Source organism: Polyergus mexicanus, unplaced genomic scaffold, assembly GCF_030449975.1.
Source record: "Polyergus mexicanus isolate NDT 795.1 unplaced genomic scaffold, iyPolMexi1.0 SCAF_5, whole genome shotgun sequence".
In the NCBI taxonomy this organism is placed as follows: domain Eukaryota; kingdom Metazoa; phylum Arthropoda; class Insecta; order Hymenoptera; family Formicidae; genus Polyergus; species Polyergus mexicanus.
In genome coordinates, this window is record NW_027223325.1 from 7,758,165 (window position 1) to 7,783,815 (window position 25,651).

At 29.8% G+C, this 25,651-nt stretch overlaps 2 protein-coding genes across 4 annotated transcripts; both read right to left on the reverse strand.

Moving 5' to 3' along the window:
* Positions 1 to 370: 370 nt before the first annotated feature.
* LOC138933669 (odorant receptor 9a-like) lies at positions 371 to 11,287 on the reverse strand. The gene is made up of 8 exons (XM_070296588.1): positions 10,558 to 11,287; positions 7,099 to 7,216; positions 3,903 to 4,164; positions 3,656 to 3,772; positions 3,492 to 3,582; positions 3,010 to 3,149; positions 2,753 to 2,885; positions 371 to 618 (listed from the first exon to the last, which is right to left on the reverse strand). Exons 1-8 carry the CDS (start codon positions 10,768 to 10,770, stop codon positions 568 to 570), a joined length of 1,125 nt encoding a protein of 374 aa, XP_070152689.1. The 5' UTR covers positions 10,771 to 11,287; the 3' UTR covers positions 371 to 567.
* Positions 11,288 to 12,051: 764 nt separating this feature from the next.
* On the reverse strand, positions 12,052 to 23,062 carry LOC138933211 (odorant receptor 30a-like). 3 transcript variants are annotated; one of them, XM_070295775.1, is made up of 9 exons: positions 22,866 to 23,062; positions 22,296 to 22,415; positions 21,843 to 21,960; positions 18,858 to 19,119; positions 18,614 to 18,727; positions 17,419 to 17,509; positions 14,322 to 14,467; positions 14,062 to 14,194; positions 12,052 to 12,142 (listed from the first exon to the last, which is right to left on the reverse strand). In XM_070295775.1, exons 1-9 carry the CDS (start codon positions 23,031 to 23,033, stop codon positions 12,092 to 12,094), a joined length of 1,203 nt encoding a protein of 400 aa, XP_070151876.1. In that variant the 5' UTR covers positions 23,034 to 23,062; the 3' UTR covers positions 12,052 to 12,091. The 3 variants fall into 3 exon arrangements, with proteins under 3 accessions (XP_070151876.1, XP_070151877.1, XP_070151879.1); XM_070295776.1 differs by lacking the exon at positions 12,052 to 12,142 and adding an exon at positions 13,231 to 13,524; XM_070295778.1 differs by lacking the exon at positions 12,052 to 12,142 and having other exon boundaries at positions 14,140 to 14,194; positions 14,324 to 14,467.
* Positions 23,063 to 25,651: the final 2,589 nt, after the last annotated feature.

Genomic DNA, 25,651 nt, shown 5'->3' on the forward strand with positions numbered 1-25,651 from the left:
TTTAATTAAATATATGTATTTATCCTTGGGTCGTTCACGTCAAAACCGGAATTTAATTTATAGACAGGTAAAGAAACAAAATTATAATCAACAAATAATATTTATTTTTCAATGTAATTTCCGTAATTACATCACAGCATTTTCTTCGAAAATGTATCTGTAACACATATCTCCCAGAAAACCAGGGAAAAACTATAAACATTCAGATTTCCATTTGTTTGGTCCGTTAAAGGAACGTTTGATAGGCGCTTCAGTCAAAAGATGAGTTTAAAATGTAATATAAATGTAAAAGTATTATAGTGGTTCAGACGTCAGGATAAATCCTTCATAAATGTTCTTTACTGGTCATAAATTTGTCTCTTTATCAGTTTAAAAATTAAATTCCAATTTTGACGTGAACGACCAAGTATTATCGGAGATCTCTCTCTTATAACTATTTAAATACAGACTGTAGTTAATAAAACAGTTTTAACTTTTAAATGTAATACAATTGTAATTTTGAGGTTTACATTAACTAAATTTTTGTCAGATTATAAATTATTCGCTATTATTTTTGTTCTTACCTTATTAATGCGTTGAATATATGACAATGAAGTAAGAAATCGAAGTTTTCACCAGCTGTAATGTTTATTTACAATGCACAGTGCATTCAAAAAGTTCGGGGATTGATTTTTTTCTGAACGTACTAACTGCGCTATGTCTTGGCCTACACTGGGTCATGAAATATATATTGCATCATTTAATATGTTTCTGTTGCAGTTTTTCCACATTTAAAACAAATCTGAATCACAATTCTATTTTAAAAAACGTGACAATGTCAACAATTTTAAAAAATTTTGAACGCACGCAAAACTTTAAACTATTAACTCAACAGCGGCAAAAAAAATATGGCAGACTCAAGAGGCATAATAACTAGACCCAGTATAGGCCAAGAGATAGGACAATCAGTACACAGAGAGAGAAGTTTCTTCGGATTTAATAAATTTTGTTGTGACCAAAAGAAATATAATGCTTGAAACGGTCCAACCATACTAATGTTTGTAGTAACAAATATGATTGTTTGATTTTCAAATAATATATTTATTTATTTTAAATAAAATACCCAGACAGCACAAGGATGTCCTTAGGACGTCCAAAGGGCATCCAGGACATATATGTAGGATATCCTCAGGATATCCCATTGTAATCCTCAGATCTCCTCTGGATGTCCTGAAGAAGAGTAAATGATAGCCGTATATTAACCTCTGGAGAATCCAGGGAGATCCTGTGGAACATCCTAAGGATTTTTATAGGATATGTTAGGGATATTTTTCGTATGTTTCAAGGAGCAAATTTTAAAATTTCAATATAAATTAAAATTATGTTTTGTTATTTACTGCCAATATTAAAAATCTATTAAAAATAGTTCACCGTTCTTTAATATATGAGGCTTTCGTGCTGTACATGAATATTTTAGGTTTGGCTGAATTAGGAATATCTGAATTCCCTATGTTGGGATTGCATCAGAAATTGAACTGATAGAAAATAATTACATTTGTAATTTCCTGTCAGTTGCTCTTTGCACGCTTTATATAATTCTCATGACCAAATCTCAAATACGAGTTCGCGTGTCGCATAGCGGTAAACAAACGAAGTAGCGGTTGAATACTATTGTTTGTAAAGTTTTTGGAATGTTGCGAACAGTAACATTTCTCATGAAATATTAAATAAATAATAATTTTGGATACATGAAAATGTGCGCATCAAATTCAATTATTAATATTAAACGAAATTAATGTTAACAATTAATTGCACATGTATATGTCCTCTGGAAATCCAAAAGACATCCAATATAATAGACAGGGCAGATATATTCTACAGACATCCAGGGGTTATCCAGTGGACATTTATAGGACATTAATACTTATTATAATACTTAAGATTTCTAAATTATATTAAATAGCCGACACAACTAAAAATAATTATGTATGCATTTTAAATTTTTATAAATATATTTATAATAATATCTTAAAACATCCTACAAATGTTCTGAACCGTCCTGGACATATTCAGGATGATCCTGAGGATGTTTTGTGCTGTCTGGGTATGGTTTGAATGAATTTCATTTTTTCTTCAACTTAAACCATTATATTATTCTTTCAAACAATATTCTTCTTTTATTTAAAAAATTTATTATATTGCTTTTAACAATTTAAATAAATCTTAAAACAAGTTAGATAAAGTTAAACGGCACGTTACCGTATCTTTCTAACGAAATCCTTTGAAGCATCTTAGGATCATAGCATATAGAAAAACTTAATTTTACTTATTCGAAATTTCTATTCGAATAAATGAATATCGGACATTTATCTGTTCGATTTTTCAAAAATCAGTTTCGTTATCTGAATTCTCTTCTATAGAGATCGTATCAGAAGTGAAACTGATAGAAATAGTTGTTAAATGTTATTAGCCGCATTTTGCAGGCCTTATTCATACCATATACTCTTATGACAGAAACTTGAATACGAGTATAGTGAAGTATAGCCGCATAGCGGTAAGCGAATAAATTATACTATTCCAAATAATAGTTATTTTTCCGTCAAACAACATGGTTTAATGCAACGAAACCATTAAATTTTTTATTTAACAAAATAATGTTTCGTATAAAATTATATATTTGTAATGAAACAAATATAAGTCTTCGAACTTTTTTAATGCACTGTGTATGTTGCCCCTCGTATGTATATTTTGATAATATATTTATTATATTTACCGTAGCGAAACATTCCAACGATCCGACAAATAGTCCGCCGACATTTATAGTAAATTTTTTGTTTCCTTTTTGCAGCAGAAATAATATTAGTTTTTGTATATACAACGGAGCTTCGTGCCACTGAACGTCATACCTATGCAATCGTATAAAGATAGATTTATATATTTCTACGCGACAACATTGATCTTTCCGCATTTAATAAAACATCCTTTAAGATGCAAGATTTTATACAATTTGTCTAAAACAATATTTCTTACACAGTAGCAAAGAAGTCATTATTGTGGTCTGTTACATCTTGCGCAAGATAATTGGCTACAAACATGTAAAAGATACTAATAATTACGCTTAAAAAAGGAAATAAAATATCCTTGACATCATCTCCACATGATAATGCAATCTGAGAAATTTAAAACATAAGATCGCAGTTGTAACAAATTTGCGTCTGTATTTCTTACATTCTCTAAACATTATTCAGCATAATGCTTATTAATTGAACGATTACGACTGTATACGAAAATAAAAATCTGATAAAAATAAAAAGGTAATAAGGATTAATATTTTATAAAATCAAAGATGTCAACAAGAAAAAAGAAGCAAAAATACACAGAGAGAGAGAGAGAGAAAATACACTTTTTCGTGATATAAAGTACACATATATGTATAATATATAGTGAAATATATGTATATTAAGTATTGTTTAAAAATAGTGGATATAAACGATGTAAGACGAGAGACTTACTTGATAAAGATTAAGACTCATACATACTACTCCGACTATGATTAAACAGAACAACATTTTCTCAATTTTGGATGCCAAAAGCTCGAACAATCTTACAAAATTAAAAAATAATATTTGACATATCATACTCATATATGTATATATTATCGAATAGAGATACTAACTTCATAGCTTTCCGATGAATATCTACGGCACTAATTATTCCTTGCAATATTAAAATCTCATTTTCGAGTTTATTATTTTTTGATATATTAATATCCACGGCGCGTTTAATACGATAACTGTAATTAATATATTTATCAAACTATGTATATTTTTCTGCCTTTGTGAAAGAAACACTAGATTTGTTCAAAATAATAAGAGAATTTTATTGAACAGCCAAAACTTCGTAATATTATGTTTGTTTCTCACCTGGAAATTTTAACCATACCGCACATATGTTGAAGATACGCAATAAGAATTGTTCCTATTCCCACAATTGCAGTTACTCCGATGCAAAGCGATACATTCATATGTAACAGAATCCAATAGAAATACGTTTCTTGATCGACAAAGTATTCCATTGTAATCAGTAAGCTATACGATCGAGATACGTTCATTGGTAATATAATATCGAGAATTCTCGACCACAACTGAGCGACGATAAGAGCAAGTACGCAGCAAATAGCATATACTAAAAGCATTAGAGAGTAATTGTTATTCAAATTTTTGTCATATAATTTTTCTAAAATTTATACTATTTCAAGCTTATTCATACATTATAAATTTTAACATATTGATATTAACCCTGTAATAGATTTTTATATTATGTAATTGAGCACATTTGAACCTTCTCTACAATTTTATTTGATTAAAATATACCTGCTACTATAGAAATGAAGTTTTTTTTTTAACAAGTCTTATTTTTTTCAAATATTTACAACTTTATATTTTTATTATTAGACAAGTTAATTTTTCATTATTTTTAATCTTTTAGATGATAGCTTTAAGCTAACCACCATTAAATGTAGATTGCATTCCAATTGGCTATATAATTATGTAATTAATATTTTTAATTAGACAAATTCTCTAAAAACAAATCGAAATTTTATGTAAAGGAATCGTCTTTATTATGGATATAAAAACACATATAGTTTTTGTATCTATAATAATTTATAATTTTATTTGCAATTTTTAATGATTTTACGTTTGTAGTTTTTAAAAATATACCTTAGTCATTATTTTAATATAATAAAAAAAAACTAAAAGTTTTCTTATATTTTTGATTTGTATTTTAAATATTATTTTATGAAATTAATGAGATTTTTGTGATTAATTCAATACCAGGCGCAACATAATACAGATAATTTTCAATTAGATTAACTGAAAATGATTGAAATCCTGTCATATTTGATGTAATTTATCGCAAAGGTCTCATTAATTCATTTCTCATAATTAATTTCAAAAAAAATCGGTTAAAACTATAAGAACATTTTTTTTATTATATTAACAAAAAATATGACCAAAAATAGTATTATATTAAAAAAATACAATTTACGTAGAAAGCGCAATATAATAAAAGCGTACGTTTTCAGGACCTTTCCAGGACCGTTTTCAGCGCGTATAAGAAATCTGATTCATAATTGATTCAAAAGTAGAACATGTATCAAACAGACAGTACGTTAAAAATGAATAGTCATTCTTATTAAATTCATTTCGCAATCCATAGATTCAAATAATTCACATAAAAAGGCAAAATAACCCAGACAGCACAAGGATGTCCTTAGGACGTCCAAAGGGCATCCAGGACATACATGTAGAATATCCTCAGGATATCCCATTGTAATCCTCAGATCTCCTCTGGATGTCCTGAGGAAGAATAAATGATAGCCGTATATTAACCTCTGGAGAATCCAGGGAGATCCTGTGGAACATCCTAAGGATTTTTATAGGATATGTTAGGGATATTTTTCGTATGTTTCAAGGTGCAAATTTAAAAATTTAAATATAAATTAAAATTATGTTTTGTTATTTACTGCCAATATTAAAAATCTAATATTAAAAATAGTTCACCGTTCTTTAATATTTGAGGCTTTCGTGCTGTACATGAATATTTTAGGTTTGGCTCCCGAATTTGAGTTGTGTAATATTTTCTAAACAATCCAATATCTGAATTTCCTATGTTGGGATTGCATCAGAAATTGAACTGATAAAAAATAATTACATTTGTAATTTCCTGTCAGTTGCTCTTTGCAAGCTTTATATAATTCTCATGACCAAATCTCAAATACGAGTTCGCGTGTCGCATAGCGGTAAACAAACGAACTAGCGATTGAATACTATTGTTTGTAAAGTTTTTGGAATGTTGCGAACAGTAACATTTCTCATGAAATATTAAATAAATAATAATTTTGGGTATATGAAAATGTGCGCATCAAATTCAATTATTAATATTAAACGAAATTAATGTTAACAATTAATTGCAAATGTATATGTCCTCTGGAAATCCAAAAGACATCCAATATAATAGACAGGGCAGATATATCCTACGAACATCCAGGGGTTTTCCACTGGACATTTATAGGACATTAATACTTATTATAATACTTAAGATTTCTAAATTATATTAAATAGCCGACACAACTAAAAATAATTATGTATGCATATTAAATTTTTATAAATATATTTATAATAATATCTTAAAACATCTTACAAATGTCCTAAACCGTCCTGGACATATTCAGAATGATCCTGAGGATGTTTTGTGCTGTCTGGGTTATTAACTGAGTTTTTTATACGCGCTGAAAATGATTCTCAAAAAATCCGAAACGTACGCTTTTATTATTGGGCTTTCTATGTAGATTATATCTACTGACTGTTTGATACATATTCTACTCTTGAACCAATTATTAACTGAGTTTTTTATACGCGCTGAAAATGATTCTAAAAAAATCCGAAACGTACGCTTTTATTATTGCGCTTTCTATGTAGATATAATCTAAATAAAAAACTCAGTTAATAATTGATTCAAGAGTAGAATATGTATCAAACAGTTAGTACGTTAAAATTATGATTAGATTATATCTACATAGAAAACGCAATAATAAAAGCGTACGTTTCGGATTTTTTTAGAATCATTTTCAACGCGTATAAAAAACTCAGTTAATAATTGATTCAAGAGTAGAATATGTATCAAACAGTCAGTATATATCTAATATATGTAATTAATAATACTGTTTGCGCTCGATTTATTGCGCTAGTCTATTGCCTATTTATTCTGCATGTTTGATTTATTTATATGGAATTTATATAGCTTTTATATTTGAATTTTAAAAAATAATTAAAAAAAAGAAATTTGGTTTTTTTTTTATATAAAAAAAGGCATGTTTTTTCCAAAATGTTTGTTTTCTATTCGAAAAAAGTTTTTTTACATTTCTATTTATTACTGATCATTATAAATGCATATGTATCATAAATATTTTGATAGACATAATTGATATATCATATATATGTGATATAGAGAGCTTATTGCATATTATATTAGAATCGATTTTCTGCTAAAACTTTGATAGCTTTTATGAGTTAAAAAGGAAAGGTAACCGTATTTGATAATCTAAAAATATCTTACTCGTCAATGTAGCGGTACAACGCCTGGCATTGTATCCATATTCGTTTATGATAGCAAATTCATTTTTATCTTTTAACTCATTATATATATGCTGTAGCTGCTCCAATAAATCTTTCACCTGTTTTTTTAAACAATTTTATATACCGTTTTTATACATATATAAAAGTGTTTTATATAAATACTATTTTTATATATGTATAACAATATATAGAAAAAAATGTATGTACAAAAATTTATTTGACTAAAATATTTTTCTCTCTCTTCTGTTTGATGTATATGTTGATTAAGCCGTCAACTCGTCAAGTTATCTTGTAAACTGTCTACTTTGTAAGTCATTTACTTACAACTTTGATATTGACACGAAACATGTTATATTTTATCACAACAACAGCAAAGGTAGATACGGAAGATAAAACTTTGATGACAAAATCCGAAGTACATTTTTGTGAAATTAATGGTGTACACTGTAAATAGTAATTTTACTTACGAATTTGTAATAAAAAATTATTTTCCTAAAATCATAAGCGTACTCGCACTCACGCATGCACATATTTTTTATTTTATTATATTTTTTTTATTTTCATTTAAAATTATTAAATTTATTAAAAGTTATTAACAAAAAAATTTTCACAAATTATATATAATTTTCAAACACCATGTGTATTTAATAGAGTATAACGTAAAACATTTATTCATTTATGTATAGGAAATGGAACGCGGAAGAGGTTAGTTTTTTTCTAGGTGAGGGCGTAGACGAAGGGGCGGAACTTTTCCCTACCCAGGTGTTTGATTTACTATACATATATGTATAAATAAATAAAGATGCTAAGGTACACTATATTAAATGTATATAATATCATAATAATTACGTTTTAGTTATAGACATATAGAATGGACTGAGCGTTGCGATAGACAAACGCGCGCTCGCTGTAGAAAGAGAAGTACTACATGGGAGGCCTATTTTGTCTCTTTTCTTAGCATCTCATTGTTGATTTTGTCCCCCTTCATATAAAAAATCACCAATGAGATGCTAAGAAAAAGATAAACATAGCCCTCCCATATAGTATCTCTTTTTCTACAGCGGGCGCGCGTTTGTTTACCTCGCAATGCTCAATCCTTAATCCAGTCAATATATTTATGGTTTTAGTAAATTTTTTTGTTAATAATTTTTTTAATAAACAACGAGCGACAATAACTAAAATGTCAATATAGATAAAACTATAAAATTAAATCATAAATGCAAATATCTATAACTATATACAGTTATGATTTATAGTTAATACAATTTTATTCCAATCTAGATTGTAAAATATTTAAGTTCCTATACAGCACATAACATTGCAGCAATATTGCAGCAACATTGCAACATTGCCGCAATGTTGCAATATTGTTGCAATGCTGCTGCAATGTTCTGTGCTGTATGGGTTATATCATACGAAGATGAGAAAAGGCAATTAAAAGCCAACGTGGTAATTTGTGCATAAATTTTATTACAATGAAATTATATTAACATAACAAAGTAGCGAAGACTTAATAATAAAAAGCGATTGCGTTTTGATCCTTTTTTTGATCATCTTCAGTGCAATTACAAAGTAAATAAAGAACAGAAATCGAACTGTTCAAATGTGATGTCAGAAATGAATCGCAAACATATGATTACAAAAATTATAACGAACAAGAATGAGTCGCACATACTTTCAAAAGGCAAATGCTACATCAAACGCTCGAGACAGAGTGTCCAATGATGCAAGTTTTGCGTTTTGTGCCCGCTGCCAGCGCGTGTGGAGGGGATACGTACACAAGCGTAAACGTATAATGCGCAGACAGTTCTGCGCATTACGTGTATACAGTTTACGCTTGTGCGCGTATCCCCTCCGCACGCGCTGGCAACGGACACAAAACGCAAAACTTGCATCTATGAGACTGTCAAGTCTGTCCATATCGCACATAACATAAAGAAAATAAATACAGTGAAGTATTTACAAATAAGATGGCGTAACATTTAAAGTTTCGGTAACTTATCGATTACGTGTGTATAAATATGATATAAACATTCTGTGTCTGTTTGTAAATTGAGGCTATTTTTTGCCTTTTAATATACACTATTTCAGAAATTAAGTATTTTCTAAGCAAAGATTCTCTCTCATGATCCAAAATCTCAAGACCGTCTCAATCAAAATCATGATTCCATTCTAATTTATGATCTGTTAAAACAGAATGGTTCGTCGTATTCCATCTAATATGATTGCGATGCTCAGATATTTTTGTGTGTGATTGTTTGCCCGTTTGACCGACATATAAAGCGTTATAATTACTGCAATTAATTTTGTAAACGATATTGCTGCAAAAAGCTTTAGGAAAAGCGTATACTTTAATATAACTGTGTAATTTATAGTTTTATCCTTTGATACTGGATAAATATTTATTTTCCTATTCTTTGAATTATTGAATAATGTTTTAAAACGTGTTTGAAAGATTTGAAAGATGAGCTTCAATGGATAACCATTGTCAAGCAGAATTTTTATAACAAACTCAATATTCTTGAAATTAAACTTTGGGTGTGAGAGTAAAAATGCTTTATCAATAAGACCAGTAATTGTATCTTTTTTCTGACAAATAGGATGTTGGGAAAAAAGTTTAGATATCTTCCCGAAAAAAGTTGATTTGAAATTAATCATATATTATACGGTTTTTATTTAAAATCATAATGATATCCAGAAAATTTAATCTATTGTTTGTTCCCATTTCCAATGTGGATTGTAAAGAAATAGAAATAAATTAATTAAAAATATTCAATGTGTATAATCGATCAAAGAGGACAAAATAGCAAGAACAATATCATTCACATATCTAAAGTAAAAAGGAAGGGGGGAGGGGGGGGAACGTGAACTTTAATATCTTAAATGCTTTTTTCTCTCAGTTTTGCGGTACAATGTCCATAATGATCGGGGACAGAGGGGAGCTGGATGTATCAAAGTTTTGTTGGTAAATAACATCATTAAATGTAAAGAAAGTTGAATTTAAAATTTAAAGAAAGTTAAATCTAACTGCTAAGAAAAATTAAAAAATCTTACAATTGTCGGAAATATAATTCTATCTATCCGACACACTGTTCATCGCAATAAGTATAATATATTTGTAAAAAGAGAAATGACGTCTAATGAAATTAGACTAAAGTTATAATTAATATGAATCTCTCTGAAAGCTTTTTACCAATTTGAAGCTATTTGAAACATTACTATGAATTATTAGAAAACTTTTAAACATAATCTGATGTAAATAAGAAGCTAAGTGATAAATTTTCATTATTTTCCTCATCGTATGATACATTTGTATGATACATTCGTAAAAGCCTTTATTGTTTCAATTTAATTTTAATTTAAGTTATATATGTGATACTGCTCTTTTGCATGCTTTTCATTTCTTATATATTAATAATATTATTATATTAGAGCTTACCTGAAATATAAGACTAGTCATTAAAATAGTAGATAAGAAAATGAATTGAAGTCGAGTAAGGTTCGATTGTTTATAAGGCCATAGGCCAATAGCAATCAAAAGAATCCTATTCAGATTAAAATACTGAGTCTCGAGATGGATCATGCTTTTGCAACGTCTGGAACGTATATGATAGTGAAGTAACGAAAGTACACACATCCCTTCTTTATCCATTAATCGACCAGGTATTTTATCCTTTTTTCTTCTGGTGTAAATTTTAGCACAAATTGCATATAATTTTGTATAACACAAAGCCGATACAACCGATAAAACGTAGCAAAATTGAAATATCCACAGTTTAACAGTATTTCTCACAATAAAATCCCTAATTATGCGATCGATATTTGATAGCGGAATAATTTCAGGGTGTTATTCAAGAAAATTGATGTTATTTAAGAAAATATATTTACAAAGAGAATTTCTTGCGCGAAAGTCGCGCATGCGTATTCGCCACTTCTTTTATATCGTAGATTTACACCTTTCATTCTATTGTCCGCACTTATGACGTACGTTTGATCTTCGAGACGAAGGTCTCTTCACTCTTGAGAGCAAAAACGGGCCTTTCTGGTAAAGCTCATACCATTTAAATTAATTCATAAGATCTGTATGCATGATATATATGTTAAATTTTTAATTAACAATTAATGTGATAAGGGTTATCGTTTTAAAAGCTAAATATCGACATGTTACAATTACCAACTGTCACTTTATATGTGTTGGCATAAATCTTTATTACTTACGTCACTTTGATCAACAAAAAACTTAAACTTAAAAATTCAAAGACGCCAGCACTAAGAATAATTTAAACATATGAAAATAGTATTTAACTTGCTGAGTATTCGTCTCATTATACAAATTACGAAAAATTAAAATGTTTAAAAATAATGTAACGTTAATCAAATCTGTTAATTGATATATAGCGTCTATTATTTAATATAATAGCTAATTTTATGTGTCAGCTTTAAGAATAATTATCTCTTTTAGTTTTACATACATAAAACATTTAAATTATCAAGTTATATTGAAAGATGTAAAACGATTTTTGTTGAAGACAGTTTTATTTCTCAAATCTTGATATTTTATCTTATTTTAAAACATGTTGGGCAAATATATCAACAATATGTAAATTATTCATTAAAAGTAATGTGACAATACATGTATCATAAAAGTTAAAATAAAACTTGAAAATAATGTAACATTAAGTAAATTTGTATCAGTATATTTGATTTAAAGTTTATGATGTATTGAAAATCTATGTAATATCTTTAATTAAATATATTTATAATTTCAGAAAAAAAAAATCTTTTATTATTATTTAAGATTATTAGGAGACACTATTTAAGACTATTTAAAACCAAACTGAGATTAATAATAAATTCATTTTTAACTTTTCAATGTAATATAATTGTAATATTAAAGTTTAATTAATTAAATTTCTTTTATAGTATAATTTATTTGCTATTATTTATTTATTAGTATTTTTCTACTTGCCTTATTATTGCATTGAATATATAACAGTAAAGTAAGAAACCGAAGCTTTCACCAACTGTAACATTTATTTGTAATATTGTTGCATGCGTCCCTGTGTGTTTTGTCTCTGCGTTGTATTGCGTAATATAACCGATTATTTTTTAAACTTGCTGTATCGGTCTTTAGAAGATTATCTCCTAGCATGTTGGGAGGTTGTTGTAAAACAACAGCGGACATTTTGTGAAAAGAGCCGTCATCTGAGTCTAGCGACGGATGTCATTCCGAACGGATATGCAGACGTATCTGTCATTAAGATTACCGATATTCTCTGATCTGTGTTCTGTATATAGTTGAGTTCTGTGTTATTATTAAAGTTCCTTTTATTCCTTTTAAAAGAGTATTCTTTATTTATGACGTGGTACGTGAGTGCCGGTTACGCGTTCGAGATATTTCGAGATTAACCCACAAACGCAACATTTTGGGGAGTTCTCAGGCACCATTTTCAAGATCGTCGTCCCGATAATCAAAAGCAGAGAAATTTATTTCCTCGGTGCGCCTTCATTCGAGTCTAGAATCCTTAACGAAACTTCTTGTTTTACTTTGGACTTCTGCCCAAGTTACTAAGTGATTCGCCATATTGTATCCAATCGACTATCAGCATAATCCAACATCAATCCCAGGGTTCTGACGAAAGTCGGAAATTCCGAGAAGTCTTCTTGCTGTACCTTGAACTCCTGCTCAAGTTACCGAGCAACATGCTTTATTGATCCAATCGATTACCAATGTGCTTTAACGTCGACTCCAGGATTCTGATGAATCTTCCTGCTCTATCTTGAACTCTTGCCCAAGTTACTGAGCGACACGATAAATATCCAATCAAACATCGATGTACTTATTAATTCTGCATTTCGATGCTTCTCGTTCTCCGCTCGACTTCCGGAAATATTCTAAATGCTGTATCTCAAAACAAGGGGAAATCTTTGGACAAGAAGGAGTCAATCAAGTATCAACCGTGAACCCAACATCCTCATATGAGAACTCCCCAGGTCTCTATCTCGGCATTCGTCCTACGTCCGCACAACAAAACCACGGATCAAAAATCATAGACGAGACAGTCTTCCTTTCTCATAGTTTGTTCATCATTCCAAAAACTTCATTCCGCTCGTTCAAAACAAGAAACTTCACTTTATACAAAGTAAAATGTTTTTGCGAAGATAACTATATAAAAGTATGAATAATTAATCAGTCATCTCTCGCGGGATTTTTTTCGTCTCTATTTTCTAATATTCTATTACTGATAGAATTTATTCTGAAATTATATTCTCTGTTTCAATCGGCATAGCTCCTCATCCCCTTGACGCAGCATTGCTACAAACTCGGTTTGCTGTTATAGCCATTCCTTTCAAAGTTCCTGAATTTCTCTCATCGCAGCCTGTAACGCCGTAATCATTTGTGGATCTACGGCACAAAACAGAGTCGCAGCTCGAAATCTTTTCCATGTTGTAACTCTAGTTGTTAAATCTTGCTTGATTCCCGTAGCCATAGCTCGTTATGTGCTCAATCCCGGACGAGCCTCTAAAATATTGAGTTCGCGGGTTAATCTCTAAATATCTCGAACGCGCGGACACAACCGCATTCGCGTATCATGTTGTAAATAAAGAATACTCTTTTAAATAGAACAAAAGAAACTTTAATAATAACACAGAACTCAATTATACACAAAACACAGATCAGAGAATATCGGTAATCGTAATACCAAAACATGGAATTACATCTGTCGCCAGACTAAAATGGCGGTTCTTTTCACAAAATGTCTGCCATTATTTAATAACAATCCTCCTAACAACATGCTAAGGACATGATCTCCTAAAACCGGATACACCAACCGGTCAGACGACACGTAGAGACGAAACACGCAGGGACGCACGCAACACTATAATACGCAACATATGTTGCCTCGTATGTATTTTATGATAATATATTTATTATATTTACCATGGCAAAACACTCCAACGATCCGATAAATAGTCCACCGACACTTATAGTAAATTTTTTAGTTCCTTTTTGCAGTAGAAATAGTATCAGTTTCTGTATATGTAACGGAGTTTTATACCACTGAATGTTATACCTACGCAATCATGACAAAATAGCATAAACATATATTTCGACGCAACAACATTGATCTCTCAGCATTTTATAAAACATTTTTTAAGATACAAGATTTCATACAACTTATCTAAAATAATGATTCTTACACGGTAACAAAGAGGTCATCATTGATATCTGTTAAATCCTGCGTAACATAATTGGCTATAAACATTGCTAAGATAGTAACAGCTACACTTATAAAAGGAAATAAAATTTCCATTATATCATCTCCGTATGATGCGATTTGAAAAATCTAAAACACAAGATCGTGGTTATAACGGATTTCCATTTGCATTTCTTGCATTCTCTAAACATTATTCACCATAAAGCTTATTAATTGAACGATTACGATTGATACAAAGATAAAAATCTAAATGATTAAAATAAAAATGTAATAAACATAAAAACAAGATGAAAATTGTGCAAATTAGAAACTTGCATACAGCTTCTTCATCATTTTATTTCACTCACAAAGCTTAAGCTCCTTAAAACAAGCGGGTTTTTCAATTTTGGCTTTCTCATAGAGAAAGATATTTCAAAATTTGCGAAAGTTACAACAGATATCTCCCAAAAAATTCAAAATTTTATAAAAAATGAACATTTTCATCGATCCTCACCAAATTCAATATCAACCATCCTTTAATCGTACTCTATTTATGTAAAACAATTTAACCTGATATCTCAAAAATTGAGGAAGTGAAAGGTTGTACAATACATTCCATACATACATACTCGAGTGGAAATTTAACCACGCTGGCATCCAGCCATTAACTGGCCAATATGTGTCTTATATAGCCCCTGTCTAGTAATGTAACGCTTAGAAAATCTAGGTATTCCATAAATGAATTATCTCATAGCGAAGTTAGAAAAACTAGTCCTGGACTAGATTAAAAATATATATGAAAAAAAGATTTCAATTTTTCTTTACTAATTTATTATTAATTGCTACATTTTTATTAGATATCTGTGGTAATCCCTGAGAAGCATATGTAATTATATTAAATTTTGTCATTTAAAATTTCTACACCACTAAAGATTTGAACTTGGTACTCCATGATTAATAGTTCTTCACTCTATCTACTACGCTATCGAGTATTTGTAATAACACAGATTTAAATTCTCCTTATATGTCATATATAATAAAAATATAATAAAAATAAAAATAAAATACAAAGTTAAAATTTTTTTTGTATTACTAAATAATATTTAATATTTTAAAATTTAGAATTAAAAATATATTTAAAATTTTATTCGGCTGTTAAATTTGTTAAAACTTTCCAGCGCTATCTATTCCAATATTTACTATGCAGAGGCTAAAAAAACACTAGACAGCATTAGATATTTTCGAACTCCATTTATAATACTTAATGGTTAGATAATCACTAAACAGTTATTAGAAAAATTATGCAAGAATGACATAACTTCATTTTTCAAATGCTAACAAATTTTCAACTAATAGTGGCTAGACAATGGCTAGATAATTTTTAAAAGTTTCTAGCGTCATCTAATATAATATTTACTGTGCAGGGGTTAGAAAAGTACTAGATAGCGAAGAATTATTCATAAATTATAGCTAATACTAAGCTAGTCAATGGCTAGATAACATATCTAGCCTGCGTGATACAGCCATTAGCTGTAAAATAACATTGGCTAGATCAATTTCCACTCGGGTAAATATACATACATACTTACAAACAAACATTTTTAAAAAATATGATTTTTCGACGTTTTGGAACATTCTAAACACATTGGCATAGAAAATTTGAAAAAAAATTTTATCGCGAAAACAAAATTTTCTTTACCAGGAAGCAAAAATGTAATAAAAAGAAATATTTTACAAGATCAAAGATATCAGCAGGAAAAAGGGAAAAAAATAGAGAGAGAGGGAGAGAAAAAAATACACTTTTTCGTAATATGAATACACATACACAATATACATATAGTGAAATATATATATACAGGTTGGGACATTTATAGTGACGCGGACATATTTTTCGGAAACGAGGTGAGATATCAAAAAATGTTTCGAACAAAAGTTGTATAGTTTCGAAGAGGACATAAGATCGTGCCATTAGTTTGATCTTGAATAGATGCTTGAAGGTCACGTTAAGATTATCTTCAATTTCTTAAATGGAACTACCTACTTTTCATTACATATTCTTCCAGCTTACATCTAGAGTTTTCCAAAACTATATAATTAAGTACTTTTCGAGTTATTTTATATCTTAATCTAACATATTTTGATATAAAAAATAAAATATCTCGTAAAATATTTAGTTTTCGATAATCTTATCGTAATACTTTTATGTACAGAATAATGAGACAAATCAATTAGTGTAAAAAAACAAATAATTGTTTTAAAAAATACGTTGTAAATAATTACATACTTTTTCTTCAGATTAAGATATAAAATAACTCAAAAAGTACTTAATAAAATGTAACGCGGTCACCTCGCTCGACGCTTGGATCGACTCGTCGGTGTCCGGGTTCGAAAGGAGGGGAGACTCAAGCTTACAAGAACACAGTATAGATATAGATAGATATGTACAGAGTAGCGTGCACTGGACTCCCGATGCTTGGCCGGCCGGGCTTATATACCCGGCCGGCGTCCCCCACTGGGCGCCGTCGGTCCGGCGGTGGGAGTCGATACCGCGTGGGTACCCCGAACGAGAGAGATAGAGCGTGCCAAGAGCGAGTGCGCATGCCAAGCGAGATAGCGCGCCTAGCGCGAGCGGGACGGTGCGTGTGGCATGCGAGCGAGCGAGAGAGCGTGCGCGGTGGTCGTGCAAACAGGATAGGCGGAGCAGGGTAGAATAAGCGAGGCGGACATAGGTATCTATATATGTATATATATATATATATATTTCGCCGTAGTAACGGCCCTGCCGTTACAGAAAAAGTGCTTAATTATAGGGTTTTGGAAAGCTCTAGATGTAAACTGGAAGAATATGTAATGAAAAGTAGATAGTTCCATTTAAGAAATTGAAGATAACCTTCATGTGACCTTCAAGCATCTAGTCAAGGTCAAACTAATGGCACCATCTTATGTCCTCTTCGAGATCATACAACTTTTGTCTGAAACATTTTTTGATATCTCACTTCATTTCCGAAAAATATGCCCACGTTACTATAAATGCCCCATCCTGTATATATGTATATATATATATATATATATACATATAAAAGACATAACACGAAACTTACTCGAAAGAGATTAAGACTCAAAGAGACCACTCCGACCGTTATTAAACAGAAGAACATTTTCTCATTTGTGGATATCAAAAGTTCGGATAATCTTTAAAAACCAAAAGATATTATTAGAAATATTATATACTTTTGTGTGTGTGTGTGTGTGTGTGTGTGTGTGTGTGTGTGTGTGTGTGTGTGTGTGTGTGTGTGTGCGCATTAAAGTCCCATTTTAAAAGTTCCACCCTCAGAACTTCTCAGGATCAACGTTTGAAGAAAAACGACTCGGATAAAAGTTGTAGGGAACAAAGGGGGCTATCTAACAGTGACCTTGGATTTGACATTAAAGGTCATTTTCAAAGTCATTTGAAAGATAACTTTTGTTTTTAAATGGAACTCTCTATTTTTCATTACATATTCTTGTAGCTTATCTTGAGAGCTTTCCAAAACACTATAATAAAGTATTTTTTCATTAAGTACTTTTTAAGTTATTTTATATTTTAATCTGATATATTTTGATATAAAAAATTAAATATCTTGTAGAATATTTAGTTTTCGATAATCTTACCGTAATACTTCTATGTACAGAATAATGAGGCAAATCAATTAGTGCCAGAAAAAACAAATAATTGTTTTAAAAAATACATTGTAAATAATTTTCTTAAAAACAATTATTTTTTATACTAATTGATTTGTCTCATTATTCTGTACATAGAAGTATTACGGTAAGATTATCGAAAAATAAATATTATACATATAAATATATATATACGTGATATTTAATTTTTTATACCAAAATATGTCAGATTAAAATATAAAATAACTTAAAAAGTACTTAATAAATAAATACTTTATTATAGTGTTTTGGAAAGCTCTCGAGGTAAGCTATTGTACAAGAATATGTATTGAAAAATAGGGGGTTTCGTTTAAAAACGGAAGTTGACCTTCAAATAATCTTGAAAATGATCCTTAATATCAAATCCAAGGTCCCTATTAGATAGTCCCCTTTGTTCCTTACAACTTTTATCCGAGTCGTTTTTCTTCAAACGTTAATCCTGAAAAGTTATGAGGGTGGAACTTTTAAAATGGAACACACTATGTATATATATATATATACACCATATATATATATATATATATATATATATATATATATATATATATATATACACTATATATATATATATGTATATCGTCGAATAAGAATACTAACTTTATAGCTTGTCGATGAATTTCTACGGTACTAATTATTCCTTGCATTAAAATCTCATTTTTAAGTTTATCATTTTTTAACGTATTAATTTGCACGGTGCGTTTAATACGATAACTGTAATTAATATATCTATCAAACTATGTATATTTTTCTGCCTTTGTGAAAGAAACATTAGATTTGTTCAAGATAACAAGAGAAGTTTATTGAAGATTCAAAGCTTTGTAATCCTTTGTTTATTTCTCACCTGGAAATTCTAATTATACCACACATATGTTGAAAATACGCAATAATTGTTGTCCCTATTCCTATCAGTGCAGTTATTCCGATGCAGAGCGATACATTAAAATGTAGCAGAATCCAATAGAAATATTTTTCTTGATCAATGAAATATTCCATTATAATCGGTAAGCTATGCAATTGAGATACATTCATTGGTGATATAATATCGAGGATTCTCGACCAAAACTCAGCAACGATAAGAACAGATAGGCTGCAAATACCACTTACTAGAAGCGTTAGAGAACAATTATTATTCAAATTTTTGTCATATGATTGTTCTGAATTGGTTTATGCTATTTCAAGCTCATTCATGCATTATAAATATTTTAACTTATTGTTATTAAGTCAACTATGATCGATTTTTGCTTCCTCATAGAAGCTTTGTTTTCGTGACAAAATTTTTTTTCGAGTTTTTTTGTGCCCATATGTTCAAAATGTTTCAAAACATCGAAAAATTATATTTCTAAAAAATGTATGTACGAGGATTGACAATTAAGTTCGTAGAAAATGTTTATTACAATTACAGAAAAAAATGTATTTGTTCACTTGATCCAATGTTTTTTCTATTGCAGGAAGCAGTCTTCAAAATCATTCTCCGTGAGACTGTTTAGAACACGCCTCAATTATTCCACCTCCACTCGTAACCCTCAGTGACGATCGTTCATGCCTTCCTTCATCTTAGGGAATAGAAAAAAATCAGAGGAAGTCAGTTAGGGCTCCCCTGACTTTTTTCTATTCCCCAAAATCAAGAAAGACGTGAAGTCATTGGGAGTCACGAGCGGAGATAAAATGGATGACGTGTGCTCTAAATAGGCTCACGGAGAATGATTCTGAAGACTGCTTTCTGCAATGGAAAAAACGTTAGACCGATTCGTTATCTGATACACAGTCTTTTTCAAAATAGTCCCTTTCTAATGCACTTAGTCCAACGTTTTTTCCATTAAAGTAATTGGTATTGAGGCACGATTACGATAACTGTGGCTCCCTATTTGAAGGTCGTTTCTGAAGACATTTTTCACGAGGAACACGGGAAAAATAGTAAAAAAAATTTCCGACCAATAGTTTTCGAGATGTATCACTTTAAAGTATTGGACATGATAATAAAACATTACAAAACGGACCCAATGACCTTGACCTTAACATATATTGTGAAGATCACTGTCGCGAGTATCTTCTTGATTTATTTTTTATTCAATATTTTTTCAAAATATAGACATTTTTTTGTTAAAATTTGATTAATTTTTTTATTTATTTTAATTTCCTCGCTTCGCATTGTAAAGTATATGCGTGGACGCAGTGGGTTCCGCCCCCCCCCCCCTACGAGAGGGCTCCACTTCCGGAAGATATAACCTAACCCAAACCTATTTCTGATTTAAAACTAAAATTTGGTTTGGGTTACATTATATAACCCAAACCAAATTTTCGTTTCAAATTAAACTTTAACTTTAAATATCTCAAAAATTATAAGAGATCGCCGATTAAGTTATAAGGAAAAGTTACTCAGGATCATGATCTTGACAACATATTGTATATCAAGGTTAACATCGTTGGGTCCGTTTTTATAAAGTTTTATTATCATGTCCAATACTTTAAAGTGATATATCTCGAAAACTATTGGACGGAAATTTTTTTTACTATTTTTTCCGTGTTCATCGTCAAAAATGTCTTCAGAAACGACCTTTTAAATAGGGGGCCACAGTTATCGTAATCACCCCGGTATTGAATTTGGTGAAAATCGTTGAAAGAGTCCATTTTTTATAAAATTTTGAATGTTTTGGAAAATGTCCGTACACGCTTTAACTTTCGCAAATTTTGAGATATTTTCCTCTATGAGGAAGCCAAAATTAAAAAACCCGATTGCTTTAAGGAGCTTTAGCTTTGTGAGCGAAATAAAATGATGAGGAAGAAATGTGCAAACTTCTAATTTGTATAATTTTCAGCTTGTTATATTGTGTAATTGATTGCACATTTGAACCTTTTCTACAATTTTATTTGATTAAAGTGTACTTGTTACTATAGAAATATATAGTCTTTTTGAAAAAAGAACAAGCCTTTTTTTTAGATAATTACATTTTGATATTTTAATTATTACAAGTGTTAAGTTTCCTTTGTTTTTAATTTTATAGATGATAGATTTAAATTAATCACTACTAAATGTAAATCGCATTCCAATTCGCTATGTAGTTATGTAATTAATATTTTTAATTATTCTCCAAAAACAAATCAAAATTTAATGTGAAGAAATTGTCTTCATTATAGATATAAAAACACACACAGTTTTTGTATCTATAATAATTTATAATTTTATTTGTAATTTATAATAACTTTTTATTTGTAGTTTTAAAAGATGTACTTTAATCATTATTTTGATATAATACAAAAACTAAAGTCATTTTTAATTTATTTTTTCAAACGTTATTTTAAAAAATCAATTTTTGCGATTAATGCAATATCAACATATAATTCAGATAATTTTCAATTAGATTAATTGAATCATATTGTGTTTGATGTAATTTGCCGCAAAGGTCTCACTAATTCATTAAAATTAATTTCGGAAAAGTTAAACTAAAAATATAAGATCTTTTTTTTAAATATTAACAAAATATAACAAAACATAATGTTAGATTTTTAAAAATAAAGAAAAACATTTTTTTTTTTAATAAAAAAAGCATATCTTTTTAACATGCCTTTTATTTAAAAAACATGCTCTTTTTTATTTGGAAAAAAAAATAATTTTTTACATCTCTATTTAATACCGAACATTACAAATACGTATGTATCACAAATGTTTTGATAGATGTGCATCATTGATAAATCATACATGTATATGTGAAATATATAGAAAGACTATTGCATATTGTATCTGAATCGATTTTCTGCTGAAAATCGAACAGATTTTGCGAATTGAAAAGGAAATGTGACCGTATTTGATAGTCTAAAAAAATCTTACTCGTAAATACAGCGGTACATTGTTTGGCATTGTATCCATATGCGTTTATGATAGCCAATTCATTTTTGTCTTTCACCTCATTATATGTATGCTGTAGCTGCTCCAGTAAATTTTTCATCTGTTTTTTTAAATAATTTTATATACCATTTTTATATATGTATTACGGTGACATGTAGAAAAAAATGTTCGTACAGAAATTTATTCGACTAAAATATTTTTGTCTCTCTCCTGTTTAATGTACGTGTTCATGTGTGCGTGCATGTGTGCGTGCGCATACGTGCGTGCGTGCGTGCGTACGTGGGTGCGCATGCGTGCGTGCGTGCGTGCGTGCGTGGGTGCGCATGCGTGCGTGCGTGCGTGGGTGCGCGCGTGTGTTGTATATTGTGTGTGTAAGTAAGTTGTCAACTCATAAATTATCCAGTAAACTTTCAACTTTGTAAATCATTTACTTACAGCTTCGATATTGACACAAAACGTATTATACATTATCACAATAAAAGCAAAGATAGATGCGGAAGATAAAACTTTGACGACTAAATCCGGAGTACATTTTTGTGAAATAAATGGTGTACACTGTAAATAGTAATTTTACTTACAAATTTGTATTAAAAAAATATTTTTTTGAAGTCGTAAGCGCGCGCGCACACATACATAATTCTTTTATTATATATTGTTGAATCTATTTTAAATAACTTTTATAATATTATATTTGCCAGAAAATTCTATTTATAAAAACAAATTATATGTAAATAAATAATTAGGATGTCAATATAGATTATATATATATATATATATATATATATATATATATATATAAATTAACAATATATATTAATTATTTAATATATAAAATTAAATCATAAATTCAAAAGTTTTAATCAAAACTTATAATTATGTACACGTATAAAATTTCTAATTAATACAATTTTATTCCAATTTAAGTTATGAGATATTTAAGTTACATGTGTGGTATAAGATTGCCTTTTTACAATAATTTCTTATATATTAATAATTAAATCTTACCTGAAATATAAGACTTGTAGTTAAAATAGTAGAAAAAAAAATAAATTGAAGACGAGTGAAGTTTGATTGTTGATAGGGCCATAGGCCAACAGCGAGCAGAAGAATCCTATTCAGATTAAAATACTGAGTCTCGAGACGGATCATTTTCATGCGACGTCTGGGACGCATATGATAGTGAAGTAACGAAAGTACACACATCCCCTTCTTTTTCCATTGATCGACCAAGTATTTTATTCCTTTTCTCTTCTGGTGTAAATTTTAACATAAATTGCATATAATTTCATGTAAGGCAAGCCGACACGACTATACAACGCGGTAAAAGTAAAATATCCATAATTTAACAATGTTTCTCGCAATAAAGTCCCCAATTATGCGATCGATTTGATAGCGGAGTAATTTCGATGAGTGTTTATCGTAAGAAAAAAAGAGGGAAAAATTACTCAAGAGAATAACTCGCGCGAAAGTCGCGCATGCGTATCTGTCGCCTTTTTTTATAACGCAAATTTACACGTTTCATTCAATTGTTCGCGTTCATAGCGTACATTTGGTCTTCGAGACGAATGTCATTCACTCTTGAGAGCATCAGGCCTTTTTACTAAAGCTCATATACTATTGTATTTAAACTAGTGATCAGATCGTAAATTGTGCATCGTACTATGCGTTAAATTTTTAATTAGCAGTCGGTGCAATAAAAGTTATCATTTTAAAAACTAAATATCGACATATTACAATTATCAACTGTCACTTTATATTAACATAAATTTTTATTACTTACGTCATTTTGATCAACAAAAAGATTAAACTTAAAAATTCAAAGACGCTAGCACTAAGAATAAATTAGACATATGAAAATAATATCTAACGTATCTCATTATTCAAATTGCATATACGAAAAATTGAAAAGCTTCAAAACGATGTAACCAACTCTGCTATTTGATTTGATGTTAATCAACTCTATTATTTGATATACAATAGCATATATAATAGCTAATTTTGTGTCATCTTTAAGAATAATCGTATCTTTTAGCTTTACACGTACTTAAGACATTAAAATTATCAAGTTATATGTAAAGATAATGTGATTTTTATTAAAAACAATTTTATTTATCAATTTTTGATTTACATATAATATAGAGGCTATCCATAATAAAAAAATCCATGAAACGCCCGAAGTCCGTGTTTGGAGTCGAAATGTATCGCACGTATTGTTGCCGCTTTTCCGCGTGTTTGATTGGTGGTCAATGATGCGTCGATGAGAGGTGTGAACGTTTTATCGAGTTCAGTTCGGTGGTTGACAGTTCGGTGTGACAATTCGGTGACAGTTCGGTGACACTTTGTACATCGTGAGCGGGGTTAGTGAATATTCATGGTATAAATATATTTAAAGAATATTTAAAAATATATGTCTGATTGATGATCGATGATGTGAATCGAATGCGGTTGAACGAATGTTATTGGGTTAGTTCGACAGTTTGGTGATAGTTCGGTGACATTTCATGAGTGATTAGTATTAAATGTCATAGTATATTGATATTTATTGTGATATTTATTTGTGAATATATTAAAAGAAGAAAATGTATAAGCAAGGAAGAGGGATAGAGACAAAAGGAAAAAAGGTGGAGAATAAATATAATATCAGGTAACAATATTGTTCAGAATTATTAAATATATTGTTTAATATTATTAGGAAACATTATTAAAAATTATTAACATTATCTAATTTATTTAATTTTAAGAGAAAGAGAGAGAAAGAGAGAAAGAAGGAGCAAAGGCAAAAAAAAGGATAGTTTATTTTAAATTAAATAGGAGGAAGAATAAGCAAAAGAGAGAGAGAAAGAAAGATAGTTAAAATGAAAGAAGAGGAAGTACGAGCAAAAAAGAGGAAGAGTGAGAGAAAGAGATAAAAGGAAAAAAGGAGAAAAAGTATAATATCAAGTAATAATATTGTTTAGTATTATTAAGTATATTGTTTAATATTATTAAGAAATATTATTAAAAATTATTAATATTATCTAATTTATTTAATTTTAAGAGAGAGAGAGAGAGAGAGAGAGAGAGAGAGAGAGAGAGAAAGATCGAAGGCCAAAAAAAAGGATAGTTTATTTTTAAAAAATTAAAGAAGAGGAAGAATAAACAAGAGAGAGAGAGAGAGAGAGAGAGAGAGAGAGAGAGAGAGAGAGAGCGAGAGAGGAGAGTTGTGGGAGAGGAAGTGAGGAGGGGCAGAGAGCTGTTGAAAGAGAGTGTGAGAGGGAAGTGGAAAAGAGAGAGAGAAAGAGAGACCGGAGGAAAAAAGATGGAGGAAGAATATGATATTAGGTAATAATAATTATGATATTAGACAGTTATATTGGTTTATTTTGTGACGTATATGATTTTGTGTATATATCATTAAAAATGTTTAAATGAAAAAGAATAAATGGCGCGCGCGAAGCGCGCGCATAAAGTGTCTGGCAATGGATATAGAAGGCGCGCGCGTAGCGCGCGCTACGTGCTAGTCCCTATTTGAAAAAGGCATGTTATGTCGATATTCGAAAGTCTCAAAGTGTATTGTTGCCTCTTTTCCGCGATGCTGATTGGTTCTGTTATCGCTTACTTCGTGAGCGACTGTCATTGCATATTTTGACAGTTATTTTGTGTATATATCGTTAAAAATGTTTAATGAAAAAGAACAAGTTATTATATAAAAATTATGCTATAAAAAAAGTTTGGCAAACATTAACAATATATAAATTATTCATTAAAAGTAACGTGACAGTACATATATCATAAAAGTTAAAAATAAAACT

What these genes read in the sequence shown, in the direction of transcription:
- LOC138933669 (XM_070296588.1), bottom strand. Translation starts at nt 10,770, where the DNA reads ATGGATAAAGAAGGGATGTGTGTACTTTCGTTACTTCACTATCATATA. An exon ending in TTGTACCGCTACATTGACGA is followed by an intron (nt 4,165 to 7,098) that starts GTAAGATATTTT and finishes TAATGCTTTTAG; the next exon opens with TATATGCTATTTGCTGCGTA. An exon ending in AATGACTTCTTTGCTACTGT is followed by an intron (nt 2,886 to 3,009) that starts GTAAGAAATATT and finishes ACGATTGCATAG; the next exon opens with GTATGACGTTCAGTGGCACG.
- LOC138933211 (XM_070295775.1), bottom strand. Translation starts at nt 23,033, where the DNA reads ATGCGTCCCAGACGTCGCATGAAAATGATCCGTCTCGAGACTCAGTAT. An exon ending in GGTATAATTAGAATTTCCAG is followed by an intron (nt 18,728 to 18,857) that starts GTGAGAAATAAA and finishes TATTAATTACAG; the next exon opens with TTATCGTATTAAACGCACCG. An exon ending in CGTTGGAGTGTTTTGCCATG is followed by an intron (nt 12,143 to 14,061) that starts GTAAATATAATA and finishes TAAATGTTACAG; the next exon opens with TTGGTGAAAGCTTCGGTTTC.